The sequence below is a fragment of the Sus scrofa genome, chromosome 6, assembly GCF_054392235.1.
Source record: "Sus scrofa isolate SSC_HxYL_T2T_F1_AM1 chromosome 6, Sscrofa_HxYL_maternal_Yorkshire_Landrace_v2.0, whole genome shotgun sequence".
NCBI classification, from domain to species: domain Eukaryota; kingdom Metazoa; phylum Chordata; class Mammalia; order Artiodactyla; family Suidae; genus Sus; species Sus scrofa.
Window position 1 is genome coordinate 110,036,746 of NC_139388.1, and position 14,961 is coordinate 110,051,706.

General features: G+C 39.4%; 1 protein-coding gene across 5 annotated transcripts in view; it reads left to right on the forward strand.

Annotated features, from left to right (window-relative positions):
• The window catches only part of YES1 (YES proto-oncogene 1, Src family tyrosine kinase), a 94,877-nt gene that overhangs the window by 52,386 nt on the left and 27,530 nt on the right, over window positions 1-14,961 (forward strand). For all 5 annotated transcript variants that reach the window (XR_014805140.1, XM_021096153.2, XM_084959031.1 and 2 more), the window contains 2 exons: window positions 9,853-10,125; window positions 14,253-14,352. Coding sequence is in view for 4 of the 5 variants with exons in the window: in XM_021096153.2 (XP_020951812.1) it covers window positions 9,861-10,125; window positions 14,253-14,352 (365 nt within the window). In the remaining variant the exon portion in view is untranslated. The remainder of the gene's footprint in view (window positions 1-9,852; window positions 10,126-14,252; window positions 14,353-14,961) is intronic.

The following is a 14,961-nucleotide window of genomic DNA, read 5'->3' on the forward strand; positions in this document are numbered from 1 at the left end:
GGTATCTGGAAACAGTGAACCTATAAGAAAAGAAAACAGATTAGTGGTTACCTGTGGTTGAAGGGAGAGGATAACTACAAAAAGTGCATGGAAGCATCATGGGGTGGGAGTAGGGGTGAGGATGGAACTCTTCTTTATCTTCATGGAGGTGGCAGTTGCATGACTGTATACTTGCAGACCTTTACACTAATGAGGATGAGTTTTACACATTTATGCCTTGTTTTTTTTAATAATAGGATTTTAAAAGAGTGAGAAATTGGCCTGTTGGTGCATTAAGATATGAAAGAATCATCATGGTATCATAGTGGTAACCATGCACTTTTAAATTGCCATTGATCAAATAAAAGTGTAGAAGTAATATTGAACTTTAGAGGGCAGACTCGAGGTTGAAATGCCCTTGAGAGCACTGGCAGATTATTTTTATTTTTAATTTTTTGGGGGGCCACACCTGCAGCATATGGAAGTTCCCAGCCTAGGGATCAAATTAGAGCTAATGCCGCAGTCCTACACCACAGCCACAGCAATGTAGGATCCAGGCTGCATCTGTGACCTGTACCACAGCACATGGCTATGCAGGATCCTTAACCCACCGAGCAAGGCCAGGGATCGAACCTGTATCCTAATGGATGTTACCACTGAACCAAGACTGGAACTTCCAGCACAGGCAAATTAATGGTTGAAAAATGTTTGGCAGTGACCTAGGTCCTGACTATTGTTTATATCACTGAACTAGAATCAGTGGTAAATCAGCAGTTCTGATTTTGATAATGTCATGTTGTAAACGTGTGTAGCATAAACTCAGCCATATGCATTTTTATTGTCAGCTCCTTTTTTTTCTTCGCCACATCTGAAGCTTGAAGAAGTTCTCAGTCCAGGAATTGAATTTGAGCCACAGTGACAATGCCAGATTCTTTAGCCACTAGGCCATTGGAGAACTCCCACCAGTTACTTTTTTTTTTTTTTTTTTTGTCTTTTCAAGAGCTGCACCGGCAGCACATGGAGGTTCCCAAGCTAGGGGTCAAATTGGAGCTGTAGCCGCCGGCCTGTGCCAGAGCCACAGCAGCATGGGATCCAACACCACAGCTCACGACAATGCTGGATCCCCAACCCACTGAGCAAGACCAGGGATCGAACACACGCAACCTCATGGTTACTAGTTGGGTTCGCTAACACTAAGCCACAAGGGCAACTCCCATCAGCTACTTTTTGATATCAAAAGATTTCAATTGTCAAAGTTTTTTTAGATAGAATAAAATGTCGAAGAGCTGTACAGACCATTTGGATCATATCCAAACCCAAGTGAGTTTCTGAGAAGGAAAAGAAAGACATAAAAGTGTTGTCAAGAATATGAAGAATGGAGTTCCTGTCCTGGCTCAGCAGTAACAAACCCATTGTCCCTGGGTGTCTCTGAGGATGTGGGCTTAATCCCTGGCCTTGCTTAGTGGGTTAAGCATCCTGTGTTGCTGTGGCATAGGCTGGCAGCTGTATCTCCGATTCGACTTCTAGCCTAGGAACTTCCATATGCCGTGAGTGCAGTACTAAAGAGACATTAAAAAAAAGGGGAAGAATGAGTTCACACTTATTACTGGTGGGGACGCAAAATGGTACAGTCACTATGGAAAACAGTTTAGTAGCTTTTTATAGTAAGGGTATAGCGAGCACAGCGATTGAACCTGTGTCCTCATGGATTCTAGTTGGGTTCATTACTGCTGCACCACAACAAGAATTCCTGTCTTTTTCTTTCTGATTTACCTCATTTATGATAATCCCTAGGCCCATCCATGTTACTTACTGCACCTGGCATTATTTCAATCTTTTTTATGGCTACCTGGCATTATTTCAATCTTTTTTATGGCTGAGTAACATCCCATTGCATGTATATGCCATTTCTGTATCCATTCCTCTGTTGATGGGCATTTGGGTTGCTTCCATGTCTTGGCTGTTGTAATAGTGCTGTTGTGATCATTGGGGTGCATGTGTCTTTTTGAATTAGAATTTTCTCCAGATATATGCCCAGGAATGGGGATGCTGGATTATATGGCATCTCTGTTTTCATTTTTTAAGGAACCTCCATTCTGGTTTCCATATTGGCTGCACCAGTTTATATTCCCACCAACAGTGTATGAGGGTTGAAAAAGGGGTTTAATATATTAACCACTGTCATGTGATTTGAGTAGTTTATTATTTAAGATCCTTTCAGCTACAAGTAACAGAGAACTAAACAAAAGCTGGCTTTTACAGTAGGTATATATCTCACATAATAAGATTCCTGGAGCTAAATTGTGTATTAGAGTTATTAGAGGTTTGTTTTTTTTTGTAGTTAATTTCCTAAGCAGCAGCATCAAGGACCCGAGTTCTTTTCATCTTTCTGTCCTACCATTCTCAGTATGTTGATGTCCTCCTTTCAGATGGATTCTTTATAGTCTGAAATTTAGTTATCAACAATGATAACATCTAGGGAATGAAAATAGAATATATCTGTCTTGTATTCCTTTTTACATATGAGGAAAACTCCCTAGAGTTTTTCTCTAGGGAGGAAACTCCCATGTGCTCTTGGCTTAAACACAGTTAATTGGCAAAGGGATAAGACCATATGAGTGGTTTAAATACGTCATTATTTACTACCTGTGGCTGGGCAGATACAGGACTTGCCAAGTGGGAGGAAGGTGAACAATATCAGAATTCTTTTATCAAGGCAGGAGGAAAATGGCTGTTGAGTAACCAAACATCTGCTGAATTATATTACACTAAGACTGCAAAGGAAGGATCCTTGAACTAGACAAAAATCATAGAAAATGTTTTGTTGAAAAGCATTTGTTTCCAACTTTCAAAGATGTTGAATTCCAGAATTCTCCATATTTTCATGGTCTAGTTATTCATTTATTACTCAGCTTTTATCTTTGTAACACTAAGAAATGTTCTTGTGAAAAAGTCATCGGTGAATTCTGAATTATCAATCAGCTGACCTCTTAAAATCAGTTTAGGAGTTCCCCTTGGGGCTTAGCAGGTTAAGAACCCAGCGTAGTATCTGAGAGGATGCAGGTTCAATCCCTGGCCTCAAAGTCTCCTTGTTGCCATTGTATTTTTCTGTATCTTATTAAAACATGTATTAAATACTTCAAAAAAGAAGCATTTGTATTGCCCACATTTAACATGTTAACATTTTTCTCTTGTTTGCTTCGTGTTTCTTTTAAGAAAAAAGATATAGTTGAAACCCTTCCCCAACCCATTCCACAATCTGGAGTTAATGATTATCTTTTCCAATTATGTTTTTATATTTATGAAAGTGCTCCCAACTCTTTATTTTTTATATTTTTATTATTTTTTTTCTTTTTAGGGCTGCACCCATGGCATTTGAAAGTTCCCAGGCTAGGGGTCCAGTCGGAGAGAGCTACAGCTGCTGGCCTACACCACAGCCACAGCAAGGCCAGATCCAAGCTGTGTCTGTGACCTACACTACAGCTCATGGCAATGTCGGATCCTTTACCCACAGAACGAGGTCAGGGATCAAACCTGCATCCTCCTGGATATAGTCGGGTTCATTACCATTGAGCCACAACGGGAATGCCTAAATTTTTTTTTCTTTTTTTTCTGCCCCACAGCATATGGAGTTCCTGGGCCAGGGATTAGATCCTAGCTGCAGCAATGCTGGATCCTTAACCCACTGTGCTGCACTGGGCTCAAACATGCATCGTAGTGCTCCCAAGAAGTGCTCCCAACTCCTAATTGCTGCTTCCTAATTTCCTTACCTGTCTGTCCATCATCTGTAGGTGTCCTGCTTCACTGTATTAATTTTTTGCACCCTTCTAAATTTGTACCTTGGGTGAGTTCTGTTATTTTGAAAAAGTGTGGTCTTGCTGTAAAAATATTTTTAACTTTTCTCTGGTTTCTGCCAATGAGTTCTAGACTTATCAACTCCCCCTGCCCCCACGGCACTAGACTTTACAACATTATGCCTCACAGGCACCTAAAACTAACATCTGAATTGAAACTCATTGGTCCAGAAAAACCTGTTTTTCTTTTCTCTCCCTTAGTTATGGCATTGCTTTCCATTTAGTTCATACTAGAAACTTTAAAGTCATCCAGCCCTTTAGCCCTTAGCACACACATAGTAACTACGTGCAAAGTGTTCAGTTAGTTGTGCAGAGCAAATATCTGTACAATTTTCTTCACATCTCCTCCACCCATACCCAGCTGATCATTAAACTTGATTATTCCACTTGGTGTACGCTGCTCATTTTTCCCTCATCTTCAGTCACATGATGTTCCTACTTTTTCCTTTCTCACATGGGTCATTGCGGTAATCTTATAACTTGACTAACTGCCACCATTCTTTCTTTCTTTCCTTCTTTCCAGTCTTTAATTTATACTCTTACTATAGTTATTCTAAAACACATTTTCTGCCATTCATCTTTTTAAGAATCTTAACTTTCCAGTGCTCCCTGGATACATCTAAAAGTTACTGCTTGGTAAATAATCCTCTGTGTGTGTAAATTCTCCCCTACTTGTAGCCATGTGTCCCACCATTCTCAAACACAGCCCCTTGTACTCCTGCCACAGAGTTTTCTGTTCCCCAAATATGCCATACTTTTCCAAACATCTGAGCCATATCATTTTTCCTGGAATATCGTATTACTTCTTTCCTAAATCTCTAAGTGTTCAAGACCTAGCTCAGATATTGTGGTCAACACAACTTCCTTGCCCAAGCACTCAAGGCAGAGCCAATAGCTTCTGGTGTATTCCCATAGTGTTCCATATATACCTCCGCTCTGGCATTTTTCACAATACTGTATTTTTGTCTGCACTGTTTTGTAACCTTTTTTTTTTTTTTTTTTTTTTTTTTTTTTTTTAAGGAAAGGAACCATTTCTTGCTTAGCTTCAAGTAACTACTGTGTTATTAATAAATATATCAGTAAGTTAGTAGCTTGTAACTTGAAAGAGGCTTTGCCATGTAAATATTTTTAATATTGTTACATTTTTAAGACATCCCATAAAAATCTGTTTAACTCATTGCACCTGAAATTTACTTGAAAATTAAGTCACATTCTACATTTACAATAATGTTTCTAAAGCAGATAGGCAGGAGTTCCCATCGTGGCTCAGTGGTAACGAACCTGACTAGTATCCCTGAGGACGCCAGTTTGATCCCTGGTCATTCTCAGTGGGTTAAGAATCTGGCGTTGCTGTGAGCTGTAGTGTTGATGGCAGACTCGGCTTGGATTTGACATTGCTGTGGCTGTGGTGTAGGCTGACAGCTGCAGCTCCAATTCGACTTCCATAAGCTGCAGGTATGGCCCTAAAAAGGCCAAAAAAAAAAAAAAAAAAAAAAGAAAGAAAGAAAAGAAAGGAGGAGGGCAGCAGGATGACTCTTGTGTATTGATACTGAGGTGCTGTTGGAACGGGACAGAAAAGCATGGCCTTTCCTGGAGTTTAACGGAAAGGACAGGTGAGTGGATGTGATGAGGTGGACCAAAGATTGTGAATTAAGAAAGGAGGTTGGAGGGCAGGTTAACCGTAGTAATGGAAAACTGAAGGTGGAGTTCCCGTTGTGGCTCAGTGGTTAACGAATCTGACTAGGAACCATGAGGTTTTTGGGTTCCATCCTTGGCCTCGCTCAGTAGATTAAGGATACAGCGTTGCCCTGAGCTGTGATGTAGGTCGCAGATGTGGCTCGGATCCTGTGTTGCTATGACTCTGGCGCAGGCTGCTGGCTACAGCTCTGATTTGATCCCTAGCCTGGGAACCTCCATATGCCGTGGGTGCGGCCCTAAAATGGGCAAAAAGACAAAAAGACAAAAAAAAAAAACCAAAAAACAACCAACAACAACACTGAGGGTGAAGGGGGAAAAGGTGTGACTTTTGAAGGAAGAGGAATTAAGTTAGTGACGTCTTGTGGAGAGAAAAGATGTGAGCCAGGATCCTGACTGTGGAAGAAGGTAAAAATGAGGGATTAAAGAAGCTGGAAATGGAAGTAAGTGTGGACAAATAGTTACAGTAACCTTGGCTATGAATTGATGTTTTCAATTGATCTGTTACCAAACTTAAAATAGCATAGGAGTTCCTGCTGTGGCACAGTAGGTTAAGAATGTGACTGCAGCAGTTACCCTTGTGGCTCAGTGGAAGCAAATCTGACTAGCATCCATGAGGACACAGGTTCGATCCCTGGCCTTGCTCAGTGGGTCAAGGATCTGGTGTTGCTGTGAGCTGTGGTGTAGGTCTCAGGTGTGGCTCGGATCCTGAGTTGCTGTGGCAGTGGTGTAGGCCAGCAGCTACAGCTCTGTTTTTACCCCTAGCCTGGAAACCTCCATATGCCTAAAAAGACAAAAGACAAAAAGAGGAGGAAAAAAAAAAAAACAAAAACATGACTGCATGCAGCAACTTGGATCACTGTGGCGGTATGGGTTCAATCTCTGGTCTGGTGCAGTAGGTTAAAGTATCTGGCATTGCTGTAGCTGTAGCTCAGATTTGATCCCTCGACCAGGAAGTTACATATGCATGGGTACGGCCATAAAAAAATAGTTACTGGCTTTAGTAATTTTTTTCTCCATCATACAAATGCTGTTCTTTCAAAGTATATATAATTGTTAATATATTTTCTTAATATTTAGACTTTGAATATAGGTAATATTGAAAATCTTTTGTATAGATTTGGTTTTTTTTCCTTCTTAAGTTGCATCCTTAGCATATGAAGTTCCTGGGCCAGAGATCAAATCCAACCTGCAGCCATGATCTGTGCAACAGCTCCAGCAATGCTGGATCCTTAACTACAGCACTGGGCTGGGGATCGAACCAACATCACCACAGAGACAATGCTAGATCCTTGACCTGCTGTATCACAGTGGGAACTCCCTAGATTTTTAAAATATTTTTGCAATTAGCATATTTTGTGGATATATATTGATTGTTGACTAAAAATTCACTTTTCAATCTTGGATATTAAGTGAAAATAAATTTGCCAATCTGATAAGCAAAAATGTTATCTTTTAAATTTTGCATTTATTAGAAGACTGGGATGGTTAGACGTAATCCTCATATGCTAATTGGTCTTTCATATTTCATTTGTGAGTTGTCTTTTTTTTTTTTTGCTCTTTAGGGCCGCACTTGAGACCTTTGGAAGTTCCAGGCTAGGGGTCGAATTGGAGCTGCAGCTACTGGCCTACACTGCAGCACCGTGGGATCTGAGTTGTGTCTGAGACCTACACTACAGTTCACAGTAACACTGGATCCTTAACACACTGTCAGACCAGGGATCAAACCTGAGTTCTCGTGGATACTAGTCAGGTTCATTACCACTGAGCCACGACAGGAAATCCTGTGAGTTGCCTCTTGATAAGCTTTCCGGTCTTTCTAAGGGGCTGTTTTTTTTTGTTTTTTTTTTGTTTTTCCCATGTGTAAGAGTTGTCTATCAGTTTTCATATGTGTACATTTATGTGTGTTGAGAGAGCAGGTAAGAACATGAGCAACCAAGATATTTTTCCTATTTCTTATGTCTTTAGCGTCACTCAAGAGTTTCTGTTCCCACACCCACCACCTCTTCTTGCCCCCGAAATTAAAAACAATCATATGTTTTCGTCTTTTCCTTTAAGGTTTCTACTTTTATGTTATGCCTTAAGACTTTTCCAGCTACTAGATGGTGAAACGACTTTAGGTTCTTCTAACACTTTTAGAAGCAATTGTCTTTTATGTATTTAGCTTTTATTCTTTCATAGTGTTTTGAGTACATATTTGTAATTCCAGTAGCAGTCATGTTTCAATTTGGTGCTTTACTGTCTTCAGGATATACTCGTTTAAGATAGAATCTCAGAGGTGGAGGGTTTTCAGATCACTGAGACTGTTTCTCTCTTAGTATTCACAGCTACATTTTTTAAATTAAAAAAAAATTTTTTTTTATTTTTGCCTTTTTAGGGCCATACCCCTGGCACATGGAAGTTCCCAAGCTACAGGTTTGAATTGGAGCCATAGCCACTGGCCTACGCCACAGCAGCATCAGATCTGAGCCTCGGATTCGACCCTACACCACAGCTCACGGCAACACTGGATCCTTAACCCACTGAGTGAGGCCAGGGATTGAACCCGAAACCTCATGGTTCCTAGTCGGATTCGTTTCTGCTGCACCACGGCAGGAACTCCCCAGATACATTTTAAATTAATATTATGTAGTCAGGTTTATAAAAATGTCCAGTCTTGTCAGAATTGATGAGGTAGTCATCTTATCACTCACCTATTTCCTTTTGAATGCCATAAAAAGAAGGGGAAAACTGTAAAATAAGAATGACCTTTAAAAGTACATTAATGATGGAGTTCCCGTCGTGGTGCAGTGGTTAATGAATCCGACTAGGAACCATGAGGTTGCGGGTTTGATCCCTGGCCTTGCTCAGTGGGTTAAGGATCAGGCGTTGCTGTGAGCTGTGGTGTAGGTTGCAGGCTCAGCTCGGATCCCGAGTTGCTGTGGCTCTGGCATAGGCCAGCAGCTACAACTCCGATTAGACCCCTAGCCTGGGAACCTCCATATGCTGCAGGTGCGGCCCTGGAAAAAAATGGCAAAAGGACAAAAAAATAAAAAAATAAAATAAAAATCTCCCCAGAAGTGCATTAGACGTTTTAAGGAAAAAGATACTTTACTGGTTATAATGAAAGCCTGAATGGTTATTAAAGTCACATTTGTAATGATCATCACTGAATGGATAAATTTTAGCAAGTAGAGATGTGAGGAGAGTATTATGGACAGAAGAGGTTTTAGGAGAGAAGAAACTCACAAAAATGGGAAGCAGGAATTTTTTTTTCTTGTGTGCATAAGGTAAGTGAAGAAATAGGAGATAAAGTTGGAAAGATAGATTGGAGTCAAATTTGGTAAGCATGGGGCAGGGGGTGTATCTCTCAACAGGGAAGAGAAAAGCTACAGCATTGTCTTGTGTAGTAGCCACTAGCTACAGTGAGCACCTGAAATGTGCTTGGTCCAAATTGAAATGTACTGTAAGTTTAAAATAAACACTAGAGCAAGTTCTCTTGTGGTGCAGTGTTAAGGATCCGGTGTTTCCAGCGTTGTCACTGCTGTGGCACAGGTTCAGTCCCTGGCCCTGGAATTTCCGCATGCCACGAGTGTGGCCAAAAATAGATAGATAAATAAACACTGGATTTCTAAGATTTATATTTTTTTATTTTTTATTTTTTACTAAAACAATCTCATTAAAAATTTTCATATTGATGACATGTAATAATTATATTTTAGATACATTGAGTTAAAATATTGTTTGCCTGTTTGCTTTTATTTTTTTTAAATGTGTTTTTACTAGAAAATTTAGGATTGTGGATGGCTCAGATTTTATTTCTATTACACAGTGCTAGCATAGATAGAAGGAAAACAACCAGAATTTGCTGGTACCTACTCTGTGCAAGAGATTGTCTAGAAATTGTAATATAAGCTTAATCTTCATAGAAAACCTGTGAAGTAGGTGATAATATTGTTCTCCTTTTTCGAGTAACTGAGGTGCAAAGAAGTTAAACAACATACCTGAAATCACTCCACTAGGAAGAAGGAAGCCAAGATTCAGACTTTGGCCGCTCTGGCTTCATAGCCCATGGTTTCCTCAGTACACTAGTGGCGTGTTGTCATTGAACCATTAAAGGGGAATGAGCTGGAGAATGACATGACTGGAATAATACGTTACCAGACATATTAAAGATAAATGAGGGAAAGAGACTTCATTTTCAGCTCTCCAGTTTTTATTTTGTTGTTGTTACTTTTTTTGCAGGAGAACAATGCCTTGTATAAGGACAACTTTTGAATTGGATCTTTTTGAAGGATCCTTTATATCAACTGCTTCTCCAAAATTTGCCATATCTCTTTTGCAGATTTGATAATGGGCTGCATTAAAAGTAAAGAGAACAAAAGTCCAGCCATTAAATATAGACCAGAAAACACTCTAGAACCAGCCAGTACAAGTGTCAGCCATCATGGAGCAGAGCACACTTCAGCAGCACTGTCCTCGTCCACCAAGAGCACGTCTGTTAATTTCAGCAACCTTTCCATGACGCCATTTGGAGGATCCTCAGGGGTGACACCTTTTGGAGGAGCATCTTCCTCATTTTCAGTGGTGCCAAGTTCATATCCTGCTGGTTTAACAGGTGAGATTTAAATGGGCATTCCTGTTGTTGGTTTGAGAATGTGACCTTGGACAGAACACACGCAGTGTTTACCTGCTATAAGGAAAATAACTCACTAGAGGACTTGATGTGAAAATTAAAGTCTGCAACATAAAAATTAAAGTCTTATTGTATACATGGGTATTATTCTGGGAAATTTGGTGGTAATCTGATAGGGAATGTGTACTGAGGTTTACCATTATTTTATTAATTCAATTTTCTAGTAATTATTGAGTGCCGACTGTGTGGCGGGCACGGGGAATATATAAATTAAAAACATATCCCTCCCTCAAGAGTGTTACAACTTATCAGATTGTAAAGTGCTTGCTACTGTTAAGGTATTAGAGTGTGGTTACTTGATAAATGTTAAGTAAATGTCAGTTTAGTGACAATAATACAGTTTTTTTTCTATTAGATACTACTGATTTTTGAAAAAAGAAAAATCCCGAGGCTCAGAGTTCAATTGATTTTTTTCCCCCCAGAGTCCAGGTAACGAGCAGGAGAGCACAGATTCTAATGTCCTATTCTAGAACTTTATTTATTACACTATGATATCCTTTCAGAGAACAGTGAGAAGTGATGGCCGACAACCTTTTTTTTTTTCCTCTCTCTTTTTTTCTTTTTGAATTATAGTTTTGTCTGGATTGGGCATATTTTATTTTTATTTTTTTATTACTCAGTGAATTTATTACATTTATAATTGTACAATGATCGTCACAATCCAGTTTTAGAGGATTTCCATCCCACACCCCCAGCGCATCCCCCCACCCCCAAGACCATAAGTTTTCCAAAGTCTGGGAGTCAGTATCTGTTCTGCAAAGAAGTTCATTGTGTCCAGGTTCCACATGTAAGTGATAGCATTTGATATTGGTGTCTAATTGTCTGACTGACTTCACTTAGCATGATAATTTCTAGGTGCATCCATGTTGCTAAAAATGCCATTATTTCGTTCCTTTTAATCGCTGAGTAATATTCCATTGTGTATACGTACCACATCTTCTTGATCCACTCCTCTGTTGATGGACATTTAGGTTGTTTCCATGTGTTGGCTATTGCAGATAGTGCTGCAACGAACGTTGGAGTACATCCGACAACCTTTCATGGAGCCAGAAATGCTCTAAAAAGTAGTCAGATTGTTCTTTTGTGAAGGGTCCCCTATCAGGATGCTTTTCCTTTGAGTACCAAAACCCAATTGGCTTTAAAAGGTAGGGTGAATTCCAGGGTTCTTTGATTCAGCAGTTCCTCAGTGTCATTAAGGACTCAAGTTTCTTTGGTATCTCACTGTTGCAGCCCTTGGAGTGTCCACTCTGTCCTTTGGCTTGGCAAAACAGCTGCCAGCATCAAATTGAGCATCACATGGACAAAAGAGGAATCTATTCTGTAATTCTATAAGCATGGATTATAATTTTGTTCCTTCACTCTCCTCACCTCTGGACCAAAAGTAGTGACCAGAGAATGCCATGCATTAATTCTGTTAGACTATTCATTTGAAGAACTATGGACATCAAAGAGTCAGTTACATTCTTTTTTTTTTTTTTTTAAGGGCTGCATTGCAGCATATGGAGGTTCTCAGGCTAGGGGTCTAATCAGAGCTAGAGCTGCTGGCCTACACCCATAACCACAGCAACACCAGATCCAAGTCGAGTCTGCGACCTATACCACAGCTCATGGCAACTCCAGATCCTTAATCCACTTAGTGAGGCCAGGGATCAAACCTGCATCCTCACGGATGCTAGTCAGATTCGTTTCCACTGAGCCACGACAGAAACTCAGAGTCATTTACATTCTTAATTCCAGCCCCTTAACTCTAAATAGAGTTAAGTCAGTAATAGATGGCTGTGATGATATTTTCTCAGTCATCAGTAAAAGTTTAAATTATTTCAAGGATTATATGTTCAGGAAAGATAGTAATCCAAAATAATTAAATATTGAAAAGATAGACTTTAGTTACCTAAAGCTGTATATTTATGGGAAATAGTCCATTCATGGGTATTCATTTAGAAACAGATATGGAGAGTGTCTTTGTGCCCAGGTATTGAGAGTTGTAAGCAGGAGAAACAAGGTTTCTGCTCTAATGGAGTTTACATTGTAATGAGAGGTGGACAATAATTATGGAAACAACTAAATAGGATGATTAATGGTGCTGCACCTGTGGCCCTAAAAAGCAAAAAAAAAAAAAAAAAGGATGACTAATGGCTCACAAATACTATGAAGGAACTATAAATGGAATGGTTGGTGAAGACCCTTTAGAGGATCAAGTAAAGCCATCTTGAGATGAAATCATTTGAGCTGAGGTTTGATTGATGAGAATGACCCAAATATTTGTTGAACCTGAGGCAAGAGCCTTCTGGGGAAAGAGAATAACAAATGCAGTTTGGAAACTGTAAGTGGGAGTTCCCTTCATGGCTCAGCAGTTAATGAACCTGACTAGGATCTGTGAGGAAGTGGGTTCAATTCCTGGCCTTGCTCAGGGGGTTAAGGCTCTGGCATTGCCATGAACTGTGGTGTAGGTCACAGACATGGCTTGGATCCTATGTGGCTGTGGCTGTGGCATAGGCCAGCAGCTCTAGCTCTGATTTGACCCCTAGCCTGGAAACTTCCATATGCCTCACTGCAGCCCTAAAGAAAAAAAAAAAGAAAGAAAGAAAATAATAGAAAAAAAAAAAACTACGTATAGACTTGACAGATTTAAGGACTAGTATGGGCAGAGGGTAGAATTATGTAACAAAGAATTGAAGAGTCAGGATTTCTCAGAACCTCATAGACTAGTAGTCAGATTGAGTTTTATTCAAAGCCAGAAGTAAGCCACTAAAGAGATTTCATTAAGGAATTTCAGGAGTTCCTATTGTGGAGCACCGGAAACGAATCTGACTAGTATCCATGAGGATACAGTTTCGTTCCCTGGCCTCACTCGGTGGATTAGGGATCCGGTATTGCCATGAGCTGTGGTGTAGGTCGCAGATGTGCCTCGGATCCCTTGTTGCTGTGGCTGTGGTGTAGGCTGGCAGCTGTAGCTTCAATTCAACCCCTAGCCTGGGAACTTCCATGTGCTGTGGGTGTGGCCCTAAAAAGCAAAAAAAAAAAAAAAAAAAAAATTGAATTATCTTAAAAAAAATAAACAGAAAACTCTCTCTGGCAGCCCTTTACAGAAATGGATGTGGGGAAGCCGATACTGAAGTAAATTAGACTACTGCTCTTAGTCCCAGAGGTTGCAGTGAGGGAACAGGGACTTGGATTGGGTGGAAGCACTGGAAATGGCAAAGGAAGTAGATAAGATATTTCAGAGCTAGAACTGATGGTGCTGGTAATGGACTTGGCTTGAGTACCTGATTGGCTGGTGGTGTCCTTTGCTGAGAAAGAAAGATCTCAGTAATACTGGTTAGAGGAGAAAAGTCAACACCTTTATTTTGTTTCTAAGAAATTTTAAATGTTTGTTAGACATTCAAGATGTCATATAGGTAGTTAACATATGACTGGGCCTTGGGAGAAGCCAAATAAATGAGATTCTGTCCTTTTGCTTGAAGATAATGGTTTGGCTGTTTAAGTTGCTGTTCTCTTAAGCATCAACGTACAGTGCTTAAATGATGCAATTGTTTTGGGAATTTATAATTCATATTCAAACCATTTAATTTCTAAGAAAAATAGGTCATTTTAAATGGTAATGTAATAAATAATCTTAATAAAACCCTGATTATTACCATTAGTGATTACTCTTAAGGATGGATATATTCACCTCTTATTTATAAAAAATTGAAACTATCAACACCAGTAGTTTATAGTATTTGTTAATGCTTTTTCTGCCGAAAAATTAATTTGAACTTTGTCTTTTCAAGCTAGAGATGTTGCAGCTATGAATCAAGATTTAAATTTGTTTCTCTGGGTCTGTAGAATTTTAGAATTTGTAGAGTACAGTAGTCTCATAGAAGGCCTGAAGATAGCATATTAATAACTTGAAAACTTCTGCTGCCCAAATTGCCAACTTGTAAAAACAGATTCTGGAGACTAGGAAAAGAACTGTGCTTAATTAAGCCTTTTTTTGTTGGCATTGTTTTAAAATTTCTCTTTTGTTAATTTGTATGATTTACCTTGGTCTTTTTTTCCTCCAATAGGTGGTGTTACTATATTTGTGGCCTTATATGATTATGAAGCTAGAACTACAGAAGACCTTTCATTTAAGAAGGGTGAAAGATTTCAAATAATTAACAATACGTAAGTGTTATGAACATCTTATGAGGGAGAAATACTGACTGTAGCCTAATTCACACCACTGCCATCGCACTAGTTGATGATTCAAAGATGAGAGTCGTAGGACGTGGGTCTCTGCTCTCTGGGTTGGACGATGCATTTGCTTTCTTTAGATACATGGTACAATACTGCTGCTGTAGCCAAAAGTTATTAATTCCACAAATTGGGTTGCTGTGGTTCTACCATAAACAGAGATTTAAGAATGAGGATTTTTTTTTTTTTTTTTTTTGCCTTTTAGGGCTATACCCGTGGCATATACAGGTTACCAGGCTAGGGGTCAAATCAGAGCTGTAGCTGCCTGCCTACGCCACAGCCACACCAACAAGCATTGCTGGATCCTTAACCCACTGAGTGAGGCCGGGGGGAAAACCTGAAATCTCATGGTTACAAGTCGGATTTGTTTTTGCTGTGCCACAACAGGAATTCCTAAGAATTAGGATTGAAGGAGTATATACTAGTAAGTACATTATTTAAAAAAAATTTTTTATTAAAACCTAAAATGTAGCCAAATAATAAAATCAGGAAATATTAAAAAAAAAATTTTTTTAAAAGAAAAAGAAAACCTTTATAAAG